Source organism: Anabrus simplex, chromosome 1 (assembly GCF_040414725.1).
Source record: "Anabrus simplex isolate iqAnaSimp1 chromosome 1, ASM4041472v1, whole genome shotgun sequence".
NCBI lineage: Eukaryota > Metazoa > Arthropoda > Insecta > Orthoptera > Tettigoniidae > Anabrus > Anabrus simplex.
Window position 1 is genome coordinate 1019153202 of NC_090265.1, and position 20897 is coordinate 1019174098.

At 39.1% G+C, this 20897-nt stretch overlaps 1 protein-coding gene across 7 annotated transcripts in view; it reads right to left on the reverse strand.

Annotated features, from left to right (window-relative positions):
- The window catches only part of LOC136857908 (WD repeat-containing protein 44), a 233949-nt gene that overhangs the window by 183693 nt on the left and 29359 nt on the right, over positions 1 to 20897 (reverse strand). For all 7 annotated transcript variants that reach the window (XM_067136972.2, XM_067136971.2, XM_067136970.2 and 4 more), the window contains exon 3: positions 14985 to 15252. In XM_067136972.2, coding sequence (XP_066993073.2) covers positions 14985 to 15252 — 268 coding nt within the window. The remainder of the gene's footprint in view (positions 1 to 14984; positions 15253 to 20897) is intronic.

Consider the following 20897-nt stretch of genomic DNA (forward strand, 5'->3'; position numbering starts at 1 on the left):
ATCATCAGTCTAGGTAGTTTTTCAGTTCCTTCCATATTAGCACCAAACAATACCGTAACTCGGATTTTACTTAATTTTACCCCATGGCAAGATTCTCCCTTTAAAACTAGAGACTTATCCAGGATAAGTTGGTAAAAAAGTGCAAATTCATCGAGATTTAAAATGTTTCACGGTTTGCTTATTTTAGCACGCAGAACCATTTCCTTCCATGCTTCCCTTTCCTCTGCATTTACACTCTCTGCTTCACCACAACATTGTTTTATAAACGATGCCGGCTTGATTTTTAAAGCAGTCTTGCCACCCGTTCGACGAGGTAAAAGGTACCTTTAATTTGCACGCAATTTCTTTGGCTTTCTCCTTCACAATAGTCTTGCTGAAAGGTATGTTTAAACTTCACTACTGTTTAAACCATATCAGCAGAGCTTGTTCTACTTCATTGTACTTTCCAGATTTAACTGTCTTGCAATTTACTGAAGTATTCCCTGCAGAAGCAAAGAAATAAAAAATCTGTTATATGAACAAATTCCGAAATTTCTTTTAACATTTAATATAAAGGATAAGAACTTTATTAAAATATTTAACTCTAAACCCACAAACATTTTCGCTACACCGCTACTTCCCCATCCCTTGTTTACGCCAATTCCCCTCCGCACACTACTAGCGATCCTAAAGCCCCGCCCATCCCTCCTTCCCCTACTCACCCCCAGCTACAACAGACACACTCCTATAACACGAGAAGCAGAAGCATATCAACGGTCAGACTCTCTGGCGCAGTTAACACTGCAAGCCAACGCTACAACAGTCAAGGGGGTAGGCATTTATAATTCCACTTTACTAATTAAATTAGAATTCCTTCCAATGTGATATTCACACAAAATTTTGTTTCAGTTGTGGAACTTCACCACGCAATCCCACAGCGGACTCACAATTACATCCATTGTTTAAATTGAACATCTCCCCTTTTGACTAGCTCATATTACAAGATTCCAACCACTTTCAACTAAGTGGCAATATCAACCTTTGTTAGTTCTAAAGCTTCTTTAACATAATTAAGGAAGAAGTCTACCATTTTTATATAAATAATCCATCAATAAGAAACTTAAATACATCGTAATGACAGATCACAAACTTTAACATGAGTTTTTCAAGCAGTATTTTACTAGTATTTGATTATGATACTGAGTTTTACAACTTCCATTCTATTATTGAAGTTAAGAAAAGAACATTATAGAAAGTTTAACATACAAAAGTATTCAATGTGCTGTGCTCAATCCACACTTCACAGGCTAATGTTCAATGTTTTAATAAAAAATAACTGTATAGAATCTTATATCATAAATTTGTAAATATTATTAGAATTAAAGAGTTGTGTTTAACCAGTATTTTTCTACAGATGTATTATGACATTATGTTTATAACTTTTATTCTCTTATTGAGGTCAAGATAAGAATTTAAAGAGAGTTCAGCATAGAAAAAGTATTCAATATACTGTTTTTAGTCAATCCACACATCAGTCTAATGTTGAATGTTTTAATAAAAATAACTGTGTAGAATTTAATCATAACGTGGAAATATTAGTAGACTATTAAGGGATAATCTCATATATAAATAACAAAATCAGGATCCTGATCTAGCCTAGAGAAGATATATTTGGCCGATGATACTTGTAATATAAGCAAAACATGTCCCATTATAATCTAATGAAAAAAAGATCATATCCTAATAAGGATTTTATTGTATTGAATAGGTGGATGTTTAATAAACAAATTATATATTTTAAGGAGTATACTGAGATTCAATACAGACCCAAAATGATTTTAATCACTTTTAACACCGCAGCATTCCCAAACTGATCTCTGGCATGCAAGGTTTAACAGCCCTGAGGAATGGTTCACACCCTGTGCAAAACTTCCCGCTGGATACACAGAGGAATGGACCACATGGTGATCGCTCAATAGATTATGGTCAGTAGTTACTAAATGCAAGAATAACTTAATGAAATGGGGTTTCCGTACAGAGTTCCCACTATGTGAATATGGCGAATTGCAGACACATTCCCACCTGCTCCAATGAAGTCACTGTCCAGTATCATTACTCTGGAAGACCTGATTTTTGCTACACCAAATGCAATCGATGTTGCTAACTTCTGGGCGGCAAAAGTGTAAACAAACTGTCAATTCAATGTTATATTGTACATGTATCATGTACATATTATGCATTATTACCATATTAACTTCAATCATTTAAGTGTTTCTGACACAAATGAATAAATAATTCTATTCCTTCCTTTACAACACCTCCTCTACAGTTTAAAATGGACATTTTAATGTCATCCCTATTTGATTTCCAAATCCCTGTACTCTTTATCACCGCTCCCTAGTTCACACCATTTCCTTGAATGTACCTTGCAATACGACAGGTTCTCCATCATACTTCGTTGGAAACTCAGATAACCTGCCTACTTCCATTGAGAACTTTATGTCTCTTTGGCTATTTCAAATCAATTTAAGGAGGGTATATTCTCAATGATAAATGTGGAGAAATGGAGTATCACAGATAATTTTACCCTATATTTCAACTCTGGAAGGATTAAAATTCCTGAAAGATATTTCAAGCAAGCTTTCAACTGAAATGTCAGGTGTGCTCTACACATTAATTTCATTTTTCAAAAGTGTAAACATGTCTAATATACTTGTGTCAACTTTGTCCTCTGCATACAGAGCTACACTTATGAAACACTTTTACCAGAGGCTGATACAGGGGTCCATTTTGATATCAACTACATGTGGCATTCCCACATCTATTAACTGATGGTTACTTGCATGAGGGAACCTTACATGCTGTAGTTCCTCAGCAGCATACAGGAAAGATGCAGCAGTCAATGTTATACATTGCTACCTTTTTATAATATGTTATTTTCCACACGGACTGTAGAAGTGCAGTATATGATTCAGCAACACCAACTTTCTTCTCCCTCCGTTTCTCTTTCTCTATTTTTTTTTAACAATTTGCTTTTGTGTCGTACTGACACAGATAGGTCTTATGGCGAAGACGGGACAGGAAAGGACTAGGAGTTGGGAGGAATCGACCGTGACCTTGATTAAGATACAGCCCCAGCATTTGCCTGTGGTGAAAATGGGAAACCACAGGAAACCATCTTCAAGGCTGCCGATGGCAGAATTTGAACACATCATCTCTCCAAGAACATCTACCCTCAATACTTCTTAACCCTTTGGTCTACCATTACATGTGAAAGGAAATATTGTCTTACCATTTTTTTCAGTCACTTTAACATAAATTCGTCTAATGACATAAGGAAAATTGAAGAGACACACTAACATTTTTCAAGTTTCATCATGTTTTTATAAATCAGTTTCTGTATGGTACACCAAGAAACAGGTATCAACATGGAGAGAAACCATGCATTTGACTCTTTGAAATGAGGTTTCCTTCCATAGACCCTGCGCGTAACACACCTTGCATCATTTGGAGGGCACTCATTTCTTCTCCGTAGGGGCAATTTTGGATGGGAAATGCCCAGAATGTTGACTCTGAAGTCTCAATGGGGTGGAACCAGTGTGGGGACGACCTCTGCTGGGGTGCTGCAGTATTTGAGCACCTTCTAAGTACTGTTCTGCAACACTGATGCGGAATGCTGCGAAGTGTTTATTCTTCATTGTTGGGTTGAGGATTTGCCAAATGAGAAAGGAATTCAATAATGCCATATCAAGGAGGTAGAAGTAGGGCCGACATCTTTTTATAGCCTTTCACATACTTCCTCATGAGTGGGCAAGATGCCAGTCTCTGATCATGAGAGTTCACCCTATCCATTTCACTATTATAATTGACCGCCCGGTTGGGTTTCAGCTTTTTCTTCCTTCGTTTTGATTGGACTGTAACAAAATCTGGTCTATCGTGCTGAGTGGACAAAAAGTGTACAGGCTTTTTGTCAATCCATTTTACGGCTAGGATTTTGTTCGCTGAAGCGAAAGTAAGTTCACCCTTCTTCAGCCGTGTTTCCTTGAACTTAGGATGCATATGTTTTCTGTTTGCCCTAACCGTACCAATAGCATGTGTGTTATGTTCTAGGAGAATCTTGTACAAAGACGAACTATACCAGTTATCCATGTACAAAAGTTCTCCAGACAACCAGAAGATCCTTACACATGTTAATAACAGTCCTCTCACTAACTAATAAATCACTGTAGGTAGATCCTCCCTCATAATCATTCCCAGTAAATATTTTGAAATTCCAGCAATAGCCGTTCTCTGAAGAGCAAACTTTGTACACCTTGATACCGAATCTTGCTGTCTTGGATGGATTATACTGAACGAATGACAGTCTACCTTTGAATTTCATCATAGATTCATCAATGCAAATATTTTCTCCTGGAGTATACACAAACTTGAATCTGTCCGAAATTAAATCTATAATAAGTCTAACCTTTCTTAGTTTGTCATGCTTTGATTTGGAGGAGCCTGTACTAAAATGCAAGAATTTGTTTACAGAATCGAAGCGCTTCAATGGCAAGGTTTCACTAAATATGGGAGTTTCTATTACTCTACGTTTCAACCAGTTATCTTACACTGCAGGCTTTTTTGTCTGCGACAGAAGAATACACAGAGCAAGGTGAGCTTTTAGCTCATCTATAGTAACAGGAAACCAATGTTTTTGTTCGTAAGTATTACTGGTTTCAAGGGAAGCAGATAAATAAGCAAGAAACGTAGAGGCATAGGCACTGGTTTCCTTTGTAACGTGATCCCAGAACTGTGCGGTTAAAACTTTGTTCACTATATCCATTTCTTTTGGATTATTCCCCAACCTCCTCACTAAAGAATGAATTTTAGAAACTGGTTTGCATGTTACAGAAACAGGCTTATAGTGAACAAGATCCCAAATCCAAGTATCATTAACTAGAGTTCTCACCCACTTTTGTTGCATTCAGCTTTTTTCCCATAGTTTCGATTGGCACTATCACCTCGGAACTGAAATCGGAATCGCCTTCATCACTGTCAGTTGAAGAAGATGTATTTTCACTCTCCAGAAAATCATTTCCACTTTCAACATCACTATTTTCAAGCTAGTTATGAAGAGCCTCATCCATACTGTGCTTGGATGCCGCCATGATTGTTTACAACTAGCAGCAAACTGAGATGCTTTTTATTTTCCATATTTCAGCTCAGAGTTACTATTTTCTCAGAGAAAATAGCTTCAGGAATCACCTGAAATCTATCGGGTAGGCTGGAAAACAAACAGAATAAATCTCTCTGACCAGCTAACCGCGATAATGAGCTTATAAATGTTCCGTGCACCAGGAGGGAAAGTTCCGTCAAACTATGGCAATGGGTTAACAGCATTCACTACACTAAAGGTAGTAAGGCAACGAAAGCATTTTGGAAAAGACCTATTGCCAGTCCATTCACCAAGTTTAAAGTACCAACTATGAAACGTAGACATTAGCAGTTACTTCCATTTTACGCTTCTCTGATAAAGGAATGTTGCAACATATTAACTACCTATACCTTCCCAAAACCAGAGATGAGCTTGAAAGTCTTACTGCCCCAAGATTATACCATGTGTGGAGTTTTATAAAAAAAAAAAATAATAATAATAATACAGGATTTACATTCCACTAAAAGCTATTATGGTTTTTCGAGATGCCAAGATGCCACAATTTTCTTTCACGGGAGTTCATGCCAGTAAATCTACCACCACGAGGTTGGTACATTTAAGCATTTTCAAATACCACCAGACCAAGCCAGGATCGAACCCGTCAGCTTGGGGCTAGTTCTTCTAATGTCTTGAGTCACTCAATCTGGTGTATCCCCAAGATTTTAGTGCAGTACATTGAAGTATAAGGAATGTTGTAGTTGCGTGCAAACACAAGTTGGCAGGACAAGTTGGTTCAAAATAACTAGTGGGCTGAGACAGGGAAGTGTTCTATCACCAATCCTGTTTACAATAGTAATGGATGACATCATGAGAACAGTAAAAGCAGCATATGGAGGAAGAGAAATGAACATGATGTTATTTGCAGTTGATATTGTGATTTGGGGAGAAGACGACAGGAAGGTTCAAGAACAGGTGAATGTGGTGAATGTGGTGAATGGGAAGATTGAAGAATGTGGATTGAAAATAAGTGTAGAAAAGAGTAAAACTCTTGTTATGACTAGAGGGGAGAAAGAAGGGAAAGGTCAGATTAGACTTGCAGACAAGCCCCTGGAAGTAGTGGAAACGTTTAAATACCTGGGGAGTGAATTAATGGAGAATGCTCGACTGGATGCTGAGATTAGTAAAAGGATTCAAGCTGGAAGTTGTTTCTATCATAGTGTAAGAAATATGTTATGGGACAAAGATGTGCCAATGGAAGCAAAGGATACTATGTACAAGATGTATTACGTACCCATAACAACTTACGTAGCAGAAACTTGGACAATGACAAAGAAGGATGAGAGTCGAATACAGGCAGCCGAAATGAAATTCTTGAGGAGTATGATACAGAAGAGTAGAGACAAAATAAGGAATGAGAAAATCCGGGAAGAAATTGGAGTGGAAAAAATGAATGATAGAATAGAGAAGAGCCGACTAAGATGGTTTGGGCACATAAAGCGAATGAGCGACGAAGGAATGCCAAAAAGCGTGATGGAAATGCAAATCCAAGGAAGGAGAGGCCGTGGACGACCACGATTGAGATGGAAGGATACCATCCAACGCAGCATTATAGAAAGAAACCTGGACTGGGACACAGTGCTGGAGAAGGAGTGGTGGAAAGACCGAAGAAAGTGGAGAGGAACCATATTTGCCCCTACCCGGCTACAGCTGGATAAAGGGAAATGATGATGATGATGATGATGATGATGATGATGATGATGACATTAAAGTTCTAAACATGAATCTCCTAGGTAGTCTTCTCTTGCACTGCATGGTCAACTCCAGTATTCTTCTAGGTAACCTAAGCTCTTCTACTTGCTTCATAATGATCCTGCTAGAGAATCTGAAGCATAAGCACAGCTTCGATTAACACATTCATTCAAACGATGTCTCTTCATTAAGAATGCCTTATGCGATTGGCCCACCTGTTTGTACCAGAAATCATTCTCACAACTTTCATCTCTGTCATATTACATTGCCATGAATGATTGGACACCCATAGACACTGGCTCATCTACAGCTGTTATGGTGTCAGTATGACACAGGTCTGCCCTTTGTCACCATCACAGCCTTTCTGTTAAATTTCATAACATGTCTGCAGAGATTTTCTTCTATTCCTCCCGCTACATGGCAAACAGTTCAGTAGCTGTTTTGGGGCAGTCTTGTCTGGCTGTCAACCGGCACTGCACTCCAGTAAGTCTGTCTTACCCGGCATTTGCCAGGTCCATACATGATTATCGACTGCCACAATGCATAGTGAAATTGAACATTCCACATGATTTTTTTGCACCACTGTAATCAGGGGTGAACATTCAGTTTAGTGATCTTTGGTTTGTGCTGCAGCTTGCCCATGGAATCTAAGTGCAAACACCTTCCGACGAATGGTTTGAGTACTGGCATCACTTCCAGGTGCCAATCGAATGTCTGTGGTTATGGCTTCTAATGAAGCTTGCCAGTTTGTCTTCACCACAGGTCAAAGGCATTGACATTCTGTAACTGTTCACTGTCTTAACCCTTCTAGCGGAGGTGGGTTTTTATAACTCCCTGGCGTTTTTATTTCACCACTACATTACTTACTGTTGAACGTGATATCTGAAACTTGCCAGAAATTTCATGGATGGAAAGATTGAATTACGCACCGATAATTATGCCTCTTCCAGCCTCATTGAGCTCTCATCATATATTTGTTGCAACTGCTGTAACTAGTTAACCTTTCTACTAAGTGTTCACACCCTTATATATAGAGCTCGGATGTTTATGCAGTAATAGGTTAGAATGCAAACTTCCTGAAGCTAGTAAGAAGTAGAGTCTACCCGCACGACTGTAGTGCTACAAGGTTTGCATAAACATTAGGGGTTTGGCCCATTAGAACCCCCTAGAATTTATGCTACTCCCACTACATTACATTAGACCGGGCTAGTCAACATTTCCTACTAACAAAATTATTTAGTTTATTTAGAGGCTGGAATTAGGAAGATTTCTGGGGATATACTGAAGACAATGGGTTGGGATATAGTACCATATCTGAGGTACTTATTTGATTATTGTTTGCATGAAGAAGCTATACCAAATGAATGGAGAGTTGCTACAGTAGTCCCTGTGTTTAAAGGAAAGGGTAATAGACATAAATCTGAAAACTACAGGTCAGTCAGTTTGACATGCACTGCATGCAAGCTTTGGGATAGCATTCCTACTAATTATATTATAAATGTTTGCAAAATTAGTAACTGGTTCGATAGAAGGCAGTTCAGGTTTAGGAAAGGTTATTCCATTAAAGCAAAACTTGTAGGATTCCAGTAAGATATAGCAGATATCTTGGATTCAGGAGGTCAAATGGATTGTATCACAAGTGACCTGTCTGTAACGCATTTGATACGGTGGATCATGGGAAACTAATGGCAAAAATGAGTGCAACTGGACTAGACAAAAGAGTGACTGAATGAGTGGCTATATTTCTAGAAAGTAGATCTCAGGGAATTAGAGTAGGCAAACCTTTATCTGACCCTGTAAGAGTTAAGAGGGGAATTCTTCAAAGCAGTATTTTTGGACCTGTATGTTTTTCTTATATATATCAAAGATATGAATAAAGAAGTGGAATCAGAGATAAGGCTTTTTGCGGATGATGTTATTCTGTATAGAGTAATAAGTTACAAGATTGTGAACAACTGCAAAATGACCTCAATAATGTTGTGAGATGGACAGCAGGCAATGGCATGATGATAAATGGGGTTAAAAGTCAGGTTGTGAGTTTCACAAATAGGAAACATTCTCTCAGTTTGAATTACTGCGTTGATGGGGTGAAAGTTACTTATGAGGATCAATGTAATTAGGCCTACCTAATTTTTAATATAGGGAAAGATCTTCATTGAGGTAATCATATAAATGTGATTGTAAATAAAGGGTATAGATTTTTGCACATGGTTATGAGGGTGTTTAGGGGCTTGTAGTAAGGATGTAAAGGAAAGGGCATATTTACGTCACACCGACACAGATAGGTCTTTTGGCGACTATGGGATAGGGAAGGCTTGGGAGTTGGGAGGAAGCAGCCGTGGCCTCAATTAAGGTACAGCCCCAGCATTTGCCTGGTGTGAAAATAGGAGACCATGGAAAACAACCTTCAGGGCTGCCGACAGTGGGATTCAAACCCACTATATCCCAGATGCAAGCTCAAAGCCGCGTGCCCCTAACTGCACGGCCAACTCACCCGGTAAGTCCCCAACTAAAGAATCGTTCCAGTGTATGGGACCCTCACCAGGATTACTTGATTCAAGAACTGGAAAAAATCCAAAGAAAAGCAGCTCGATTTGTTCTGGGTTATTTCCTACAAAAGAGTAGTGTTACAAAAATGTTGCGAAGTTTGGGCTAGGAAGACTGGGGAGAAAGGAGACAAGGTGCTTGACTAAGTGGTACGTTGATATAGATGTTGATTCCCATGGGGAATCTGAAATATTTGGCCCGAATGAGTAAATTTATAATACCAATATAAATGGTCCGTTATTGGACATCATAAATTTTCCAGCTAACTCATTCCTGGTTGCCAGCGTTTCGCTTCCGTGTGCTAGATTGGGCTCATCAGTTGATACCAACCTAGCACATGGGGGCGAAACGCTGGCAACCAGGAATGAGTTAGCTGGAAAATTTATAATGTCCAATAATGAACCATTTATATTGGTATTATAAGCGGTATGTTCCGAGCTGCCAGTGGAGAGATGGCATGGAATGATATTAGTGGAGGAATAAGTTTGTGTGTGTCTTTAAAAGTAGGAAACATCACAATATGAAGATAAAGTTGGAATTCAAGAGGACAAATTGGGGCAAATATTTGTTTATAGGAAGGGGAGTTAGGGATTTGATTATCCTACCAATGGAGACATTCAATAAATTTCCAATTTCTTTGAAATCATTTAAGAAAAGGCTAGGAAAACAACAGACAGGGAATCTACCACCTGGGCGACTGCCGTAAATGCAGATCTGTAGTGACTGACTGGCCTTATGTTCCAGGGTACGATAAGCCACAAGTCTCATTCACCTGTGTTATCTGTGGAGGGAACGCTGACTAGTGCTCAGGACATAGAGAATGTTGTTAGATCTGTTCTTTTGCCATTCATGCAACAGGAAGGTGAGGTTCTGTTCCTGTAGGATAATGGTCATCCACACACTGCCCACTAAACTCAACATGCTCTGCAAGATGTCCAGCAACGTCCCTGGCCAGCATGATCTCTGGACTTGTTTCCAAACGAGTACATGTGGGACATGATGGGATAATAAGTGACTCATGAGACTCGTCAACCCACAACACTTACAGAACTATATGAATGGGTTGAGCAGGCATGGAATAATGTATCCCAAGACAGACAGTGTTCGCCACCTATAAGATCGACTAAATGCCAGAATCAGTGTCTGCATTGCTGCCCGTGGAAGCTACACCACACACTAATATGGGTATGTGATCATTGGTCCACACCTGGTACATCAGAACCGCTCAAACTACTGATCTGTATATGTAATCATTTCGTGTATTCCATATGTATAGTTTCTAAAATAAATCTTGAGTAAACTGGAATTCTCTCAAAGAGTCTTCCAATTTTTTCCCCAGCAGTGTATATTATAATTGGTTTTACGTCCCACTAACTACTTTTAGAGTTTTCGGAGACATTGACGTGCTGGATTTTTGTCCCGCAGGAGTTATTCTACATGCCTGTACATCTATCAACATGATATTGGCATAATTCAGCACCTTCAAATACTTGAACCTCTTCACTTGGAGTCAGAAGGGGATGATAATAATAATAATAATAATAATAATAATAATAATAATAATAATAATAATAATAATAATAATAATAATAATAATAATAACCCCATGGCACTATAGTCCTTGTCATACTGAACAGAATAAGCATAGCCATTGACAGGAGACTACGTCAAGAACAGGCAGGTTTCAGAGAAGGTCGGTCTACTGTGGATCAGATTAACACACTAAGGCTAATCACTGAACAATTTGCTGAGTATCAGACATCTCTGTATACACTTTTCATTGATTCTTAAAATGCCTTTGACTCTGTCAACCGGAGGAAAATGTGGAAGGTTATGGAAAAGTTTGGAATTCCACAAAAGATAGTCTGTCTTACACAGGCAATGTATGATGGATATACTTGTCAAGTAGAACATAAAGGGAAGCTGTCTGAAACTTTTGCTGTAAAATCTGGAGTAAGACAAGGATGTCTACTGTCGCCAATCTTGTTTATCATGACACTGGATTGTATGCTGAGAGAGGCAACAAATAGAAAGCGTGGCATTCAGTGGGGATTAAATAACCGATTGGAAGAACTGATTATGCGGATGATCTCTGTCTTTTTGCACAATGTTTTCGGGACATGGAAATCAAACTGAATGACTTAAAAATAGAAGCTAAAGAAGTAGGCTTAAAGATTAATAACAAAGAGACTAAAGCAATGCGCATAAACCATCGTAACAATTGTAGCTTGACTCTAGATGGAATGGATATAGAAAGGGTAGAGGAATTTTGCTACTTAGGAAGCATGGTAAGCCAGGATGGAGGTGCTTTTAGAGATGTGGTGAGTCGTATAAATAAAGCCAAAGGAGCTTTTGCACAGTTACGACGTATATGGAGATCCCCTCACATTCGTATAAAAACGAAGCTAAGGATATTCAACTCAAATGTTAAATCTGTGTTACTGTATGGAAGTGAGATTTGGAAAGTGACCAAAGACATTACCACAAGGTTACAGATTTTTATAAATCAGTGTTTGAGGTACATTATGAGAATATGGTGGCCAAAAACCATCTCAAACAAAGACCTTTGGGAGGCCACAAGTCAAAGTCCTATACACAACAGATAATGAGAGAAAATGGAGATGGATTGGGCACACCTTGAGAAGATCACAAGAGAGTATTACAAGGCAGGCATTGAGTTGGAATCCACAAGGCAGTCGCAGGCAAGGCAGACCAAGGATTACCTGGAAGAGAACCATACACAAGGAGATTGCTGGAGATAAGACATGGAGGGAGGTGGAAGCATTGGCGGCAGATAGAACAAGCTGGATAAATTTCGTCGAGGCCCTATGTTCCACATGGAATTAAAGGAAATAAGTCAAGTCACTACAGCCCTTGAAGGGCCTTGGCCTACCAAACGACAGCTGCTCAGCCCGAAGGCCTGTAGATTACAAGGTGTCGTGTTGTCAGCACAACGAATCCTTTCGGCCATTATTCTTGGCTTTCTAGACCGGGGCCGCTATCATCATCATCAGAGAGCTCCTCAATTCTAATCACGTAGACTGAGTGGACCTCGAACCAGCCCTCAGGTTCAGATAAAAATCCCTAACCTGGCTGGGAATTGAACCGAGGGCCTCCGGATAAGAGGCAGGCACGCTACCCCTACACCACGGGGCTGGCGTCAATAATAATAATAATAATAATAATAATAATAATAATAATAAATCAAATGGCCTCAGCTAACGTGTGAAGACATTTTAATTTGACACCACCTGGCTGTCTGCTTGTCTATTTCGACGTTCTGTTTTACTCTAGGCCTACTATATGGCAGACAGAGTAAACCGAAACTCTCTTGGGCATCTATGACTGAGATTTAATTAATTTTGATGGGCAAACACCAAATGTGTCACCAGAGATCTTTTACATGCCAACATTGTACGACATGGAGTATTGAATGGACTCCCCCCAATTCAAAAAACTGACTACCTCTGCCGGGTTTGAATCTGCTATCTTGGGATCCGGAGGCCGACACTTTACCACTGATCCACAAAAGGCAGCTAGAACGGGACTGGGAGACTGAAAGGCTCCAACAGATGATAACTTAAGACAAAATGGAGAGTATTTTTTTTTTTCTGGATAATGTACCGTATAATCCCGAATACCACCTGCCACCGAATAAGACCCGCACCCTAAATTTGAGACGGCAAAATACAAAGAAAATAAAAAAACAAGTAAATTGCATACCTATTTGAATTTATATTTGTGGTATATTTTAAGAAAATTAAACAGCTTACAATTAATAAAATCATCACAAAAATCTTAAATAAAATTGGTCCAATACTCAGATCATTCACAATTTACCGTCGTCATCTGAAGTTTCACCATAGGAACTTTCGTCGTTGGCATCTTTCCACAAGTAGTCGTCCTCACTACCATCCACTGAATTTGAAATTTCACATTTCTTAAAGCTTTTGGACACTAGATCGTTGGGAATGCGTGCCCATGCAGTCTTGATCCAGCTGCATATTAGTCCCACTTAAGGCCTCTTCACTCGTCCGGTTGGTGTTAACGTGTGTTCACTGTCAGACATCCATTCAGTGAACAACTGTTTCATTGCAGTTTTGAAAGGCCGGTTCACGCACACATCCAATGGCTGTAGAATAGAAGTGAATCCTCTGGAATTGTCGCAAGATCAGTTTTTCCTTTCCTCATCATATCTTTTACGGCGTCAGTTGTATGTCCTCGGTAACTGTCCAACACAAGCATGTTTCGTTTTTGTAACAAAGCTCCTGGGTGATGTTGCAAAAGGCACTTCACCCAGTTCTCAACTAACGCACTGTCCATCCAGTCGGACTCATGTGTTCTAACAATAACACCGGACGGCAAGTTTCCTTTCGGAAGTATTTTCCTTTTCAGAACCACATATGGAGGGAGTTTGGTTCCATCCGCTAACACACACAACATTACCGTGCATCGTTGCTTTTCGTTACCACCTGTTCTGATGATTACACTTTTAGAACCCTTCGTATCCACTGTATTTTCCAACGGAATTTCAAAATAGACAGGTGCCTGGTCAGCATTCCCAATTAGTGACAGCAAATAATTTTGCTTCCTCAAATGACTAATGTTACGCTAAAAGGCCATTAATTTTTTTCATACGCCCCAGGGAGACGTTGTGAAATAGACGTACATCTCCGAATGCACAATCCCTTTCTTCGATAAAAGTTTCGGATTCATCCGCAGCATGCAGTAAAATCCTGTGTTTCGAGTTCTTTTGAGATCTCTAGTGCTTTCAGTTGATACATTTCACTAGAAACACCATATCTTAACTCAAGTTTTCCTATCACAAATTTGTGGAGTCGTTCTTCAGTTTTCGGAAACACTGCACTCCACCCGCGGAACGCTCTGCGATCGCCGTTACTTTTTAGAAGTTTTTCCTTCTTCCGCGAATCACGAATACACGATTCATCAATTTCAGCTTCGCTTACAACTTTAAGTTTCTCACGCACAGTAAATGACCATAGACGCTGTTTTGAATCCATCGCTTACTATCGAGACAGCACTTCACGGGACAGATTCGGAACTCGAATGTGAGCGAGGTAGACTTCTATAATCAACAGTCTCGACTCTCGCAGAGTACGATATCCCGCGAGCTCAGCTATTCGTGCAACCAGCATGTCAGCAACACTTGTGAAACAAATGACGATCGAGCATCCGCAGCAGCGGCTTCCATATTTACCCATATTCTTTGATTTACCATATTTCATAACCTTACATTTCGCGTTTACATGTAACTGTAACCATATTGAGGAAAAAATCGATCTTGTTTTCTAGAATGCAACTAAAACACAATAAGACCTGAATGCCCATTTACATGTGGTATATTAAGTACGGTAACCATATTCAAATCTATTTCAATACTACATGTAAACGTGGTAAATATTTACGAGAATGAATGGCTTGAATATGACCCGCACCCAAGATTTAGAACAAATATTTTGGAGAAAAATGTCTGGGTGGTATTCGGGATTATACGGTAAGTATGTCAGAAAACATATTGCATTCTAACACAAATATTGAGTAAGGCATGTTCAACCTGATGTGTCGTTAACACCTCCTAAAATTCTGCCAACACGTCCCAATGATGTCATACTTTGTAGACTCATAGTATCATGCTCAATGATACGAAATGGATGTGAAGTTTTTGATGGAACTGCAAATACTCCTTCAACAGAGGAGGTCTGGCTATCTGGAGGAGAAGCATTATTTAAACCTGTATCCTCATCATCTGTCTGCATCCGTTGCCGTAGTTCTCTAAACCGTTGCCGACCTTGATGAAGTTCTGTTATCTTCTTATCGACTTCCTGTAACACATGAAAAATCATAAGATAGTATCAGCTTCATTTTAAACAAGAGAGTTATTCTCTCTCCTTTCACACTGAATGCAGACGATTGAGCATATTTCATTTCAACTGCAAGAACTGAAGACAAGAAGAAAAGAAGTATATATAAAGTTTATGTACTAGATTAAAGTATACATTCATTTTAAATGAGCAATTTGCACAGAACTTGGTTTCAAACTAATCACCCACCCTAAATTACTGAATTCATATACAAGACAATTCAGCAAAATGCAACTCGAAAAGATAAAGCTTAACTGAACTGCACAATAACATATTCACAGCGCCTAGTCCTGACCCGATTGTATGGGATTTCATCAACAATATTTCACACCACATAAAAATAAGAAATAACTTAGATTGTAGGTAGAGCAATGCAAGTTGGACGACTCACAATATCTTAATCATAATCTGGAGGTTATAACTCTTGGTAAAAATAGGAATAATGGCTAAAAGATACAGTACCACCCCAGTTAACCGAACTAAACGTGAGGAGTAAGCCAATTTGGATAATGATTTTTTCGGTTAGGCCATGAACATCAAATACAATTTTGTGCCTAATTACAGTATGTAATTCCAAAATGTTTTGAAGGCCAAACAAATTCAAAACTGTCAATGTATACTGAATTTTCACGACCGTGTTGTAATTGAAACCGATTTTCAACCCATTAGGTTGTGTTACGTACATTTAGTATGTGTTGAAGAGATGTTAAGTACAGAACAAAAAATGGCCAATCGGACACCAGCGGGATCCGAACCCACAACCACCCAACAGAACAAAGATGGCCTAGGCCACCATAGCTCAATTGGTAGATCAACCAACGCGAAATCGGGCGGTTGTGGGTTCGGATCCCACTGGTGTCTGGTTGGCCATTTTTGTTCTGTACTTAACACCTCTTCAACATGTACTACATCTATGTAACACGACCTAATAGGTTGAAAATCGGTTACAAATTCAAAACTCTCTTCGTGGGTTAAACTTATATTCTTTATTAAGTAGCAACCTTTCGGAAGTTGCAAGGGCAGCAGTCTAGATGATTGACTGATATGGTCTTGTAATATAACTTAACATGGTTCACCTATGTTGATACTGCTGCATGGCTGAAAGAAACAGGAAACTACAGCCGTAACTAACTCCCGAGGACATGCAGCTCTCTCAGTATGAATGATGTACTGATGATGGCTTCCTCCCGGGTAAATTATTCCGGAGGTAAAATAGTCCCCCATTCGTATCTCCGAGTGGGGACTACACGAGAGGGGGCAATTATCAGGAAGATGGATACTGACATTCTGCGAGTCGGAGCGTGGAATGTTAGAAGTTTGAATAGCTGTGGTAGGTTAGAGAATCTGAAAAGGATGATGTATAGACTGAAGTTTGATGTAGTTGATATAAGTGAAGTACATTGGCAGGAAGAGAAGGATTTTTGGTCAGGCGACTACAGAACTATCAACACAAAAACAAACAGGGGAAATGCAGGAGTTGGTTTAATAATGGATAAAAAAATAGGGCAGTGGGTAAGCTACTTCAACCAGCATAGTGAAAGAATTATTGTTGTCAAGATAATCAAGCCAATGCCCAACACAATAGTGCAGGTCTATATGCTTACTATATCAGCGGATGATGGGGAAATCAAAAGAATATATAAAGAGATAGAAGATTTAATACAATATGTAAAAGGAGACAAGAATCTAATTGTGATGGGAGACTGGAATGCAGTAGTAGGCCAAGGAAGAGAAAGTAACACAGTAGGAGAATTCAGATTGGGACAAAAGATTGAAAGAGGAAGCCGGCTGGTTGAATTCTGCACCGATCATAATTTAGTCCTTGCTAACACTTGGTTCAAACAGCACAAACGATGGCTGTATACATGGATGAGAACTGGAGACACTGGAAGGTATCATTATGATTAGGCAGAGATTCAGAAACCAAGTGTTGGATTGCAAGACTTTCCCAGAAGCAGACGTGGACTCTGACCACAACCTGTTGGTCATGAAATGTCATCTGAAACTGAAGAAATTGAAGCAAGGATGGAATGCAACTAGATGGGATCTAGACAAGTTGGAAGAAAAGAGTGTGAGGGGTTGTTTCAAGGAACATGTAACACGAAGACTAAATGGAAAGGCTGAAGGAAACACAGTAGAGGAAGAATGGACAGTCATGAAGAATGAGATCAGTAAGGCTGCTGAAGAAAAGTTAGCAAGATCAAGAAGCAGTTGATAACTCAAGAGATACTAGACTTGATTGATGAACAGTGAAAGTACAAGAATGCAAAGAAAAGAGGGCAGAAAATAATACAAATACAGAATGAAGTAGATACAAAGTGCAGGATAGCTAAGAATGGCTGAAAGAGAGGTGCAAGGATGTTGAAGGTTGTATGGTCCTAGGAAAGGTAGATGCTGCATACAGGAAAAGCAAGGAAATCTTTGGAGAAAGGAAAACTACGTATATGAATATTAAAAGCTCAGATGGAAAACCACTTCTAGGAAAAGAAGACAAGTCAGAAAGATGACAAGAACATATCCAACAGTTGTATCAAGGTAAAAAAATGTAGATGATATGGTTCTGGAACAAGAAGAGACTGTTGATGCCGAGACCCAATTTTGAGGTCAGAATTCGACAGAGCTTTGAGAGACCCAAGTAGGAACAAGGCACCGGGAATTGATGACATACCCTCAGAATAACTGACTGCCTTAGGAGAAAGCAGCATGGAGAGGTTATTCCGTTTAGTGTGTAAGATGTATGATACAGGAGAAGTGCCATCTGATTTTTGGCAGAATGTTGTTATACCTATTCCCAAGAAAGCCGGTGCTGACAAGTGTGAAAACTATCGCACCATTAGTTTAGTATCTCACGCCTGCAAAATTTTAACACACATTATTTACAGAAGAATGGAAAGACGAGTTGAAACTTAGTTGGGAGAAGATCAATTTGGCTTCAGAAGAAATGTGGGAACAGGTGAAGTAATCCTGACTTTACGTCTGATCTTACAGGACCGAATTAAGAAAGACAAGCCCACGTACATGGCATTCATAGATCTAGAAAAGGTATTCGATAATGTTGATTGGACCAAGCTGTTTTGAGATTCTGAAGGTGATCGAGATCAGGTACCGAGAAAGGAGAATTATGTACTATCTATACCAAAATCAGTCTGCAGTGATAAAAATCGAGGGCTTTGAAAAAGAGGCAGCAATCCAGAAAGGAGTGAGGCAAAGCTGCAGTTTGTCCCCTCTCCTTTTCCATGTTTACATAGAACAGGCGATAAAGGAAATAAAAGGGAATCAAAGTCGAAGGAGAGAAAATCAAAACCCTGATATTTGCTGATGATATTATTATTTAACCTGACTCTGCAGAAGAGCTGGAGAATTGCTGAATGGTATGGACAGAGTCTTGGAGAAGGAATACAATAAGAAAATAAATAAGTCCAAAACAAAAGTAATAGAGTGCAGTCGAACAAAGTCAGGTGATGCAGAAAATATTAGATTATGAAATGAAGTCTTAAGGCAGTAGATGAATACTGTTTTTCGGGTAGTAAAATAACTAATGATGGTAGAAGTAAGGAGGACATAAAATGTAAACTAGCAGAAGCAAGGAAGGCCTTTCTTAAGAAAAGGAAATTGTTCACCTTGAATACTGATATAGAAATTAGAAAGATGTTTTTGAAGACTTTCGTCTGGAGCGTGAAATTGCATGGAAGTGAAATATGGACGATAACTAGGTCAAAACGAAAGAGAATAGAAGCTTTTGAAATGTGGTGTTACAGAAGAATGCTGAAGGTGAGATGGGTAGATAGAATCACAAATGAAGAGATACTGAATCGAGTTGGTGACAGATCAATTTGGCTAATTATGATCAGAAGAAGAGATATAATGGTAGGGCACATCTTAAGACACCTAGGACTTGTACACAGTTGGTTTTTGAGGGAAGTGTAGGTGGTAAGAACGGTAGTGATAGAAAAAGATACAAATATGACAAACAGATTAGAGCAGATGAAGGATGTAGTAGTTATGTAGAAATGAAGAGGTTAGCACAGGATAGGGTGAAATGTAGAGCTGTATCAAACAGTCTATGGACTGATGACTCAACCAACAACATAAGTTACAATTAAACTTTTAGGATTACAGTGTATCAGTATGAATTTCGCATTCAAAAAAATTCATTAATGTTCGTTCATTTCTTGTATCCCTCTCAACGTTTTCGAGCAGCAAAGCTCCGCCATCTTTCCATTAGAATGACGTCAGCATGTTGACTCACTGCAATGTTTGAGAAACCTTATGCCAACCTAAAATAACAATAACACGTGTACGTACTAGTTTCTGTGTTGCTTTAAAAGAAGTAGTAATATACATATATATTTTTTTTTGCTAGGGGCTTTACGTCGCACCGACACAGATATGTCTTATGGCGACGATGGGATGGGAAAGGCCTAGGAGTTGGAAGGAAGCGGCCGTGGCCTTAATTAAGGTACAGCCCCAGCATTTTCCTGGTGTGAAAATGGGAAACCACGGAAAACCATCTTAAGGGCTGCCGATAGTGGGATTCGAACCTACTATCTCCCGGATGCAAGCTCACAGTAGTAATATACAGCAGGCCTCGGCATACAGTGACTTCTGTGTCTGCCCGCACATTCGCTGCTCCGAGCTCAAGTCGGGCAGTAGGTCATAGAGAAGTGGCTGCGAGTAGTGAGTATTGAAGTTATGGCTGAGCAAGTTCAATGCAGCAGCATAGCTAAGTCGTAAAGTCGATCAACTTCTCCGTGGGAAGACAAATATTTTGTTTCTTTGAGTGATAATAGTGGATTTACGTGCCTCTTGTGTAATGCAACTATAGTTGCAAAAAAATACAATATTGAATGACATTACAAAGTTAAACATACAAGTACACATGACACATTAGAAGAAAATGAATGTCTGAAGTTGATAAAAGATTTGAAGATGCGTAAATAGGTACGTTTTTCAAATAGCATTTAGGTTGATACGTATTTTCCAATTTTTTGCGCATTTCATTTTGTAAGTTCTAAAGTAGATTTTAAAGATAAAATACAGACAATTTGGTTCTTTAAAATATTATTTGCAAATTTTATTCAAGTTTACTGTTGTTTTATAAAAGGTCCTTCAGTGAAAGGTTGGCACTGTCTCACAATTAAATGGGCTATTTTATAGCTTATTTGGACAGCAGCTGGATTCCTTAATTGCAGTGTAGTTTCCTGTTAAAAGGAAAATGCGTGTGTTGTTAAATAGAGTACAAAATCTGCTGCGGGCATATAGAGCCCACTGCTGCTCAGCTGCACACTTTGTTGTCTGCGCACCAACTCCTGATGTAAAGTATACAGTAGGCTACAGATGGTACAACGGTACTTTTAATTTTCATATTAAAAAAGCAAGCCATTAAATACTGTACTAGACTGTTGAAAGACATAAAAAAATTCTTAATTTAAGCTTACCTTTTGTGCTCTAAAACCATCATGAGCTGTTATTGGACTGGGAAGTCAGTGGCTGGGGAATCAATTAAAGGTTGGGCATTCATCTCTCCACTAGCCATAGCCGTTGCCCTTGCAATTTTTTTCTGTGCAGAACAGTATGTGTTTTTTGGGTTTGCGATTTTAGAGGCA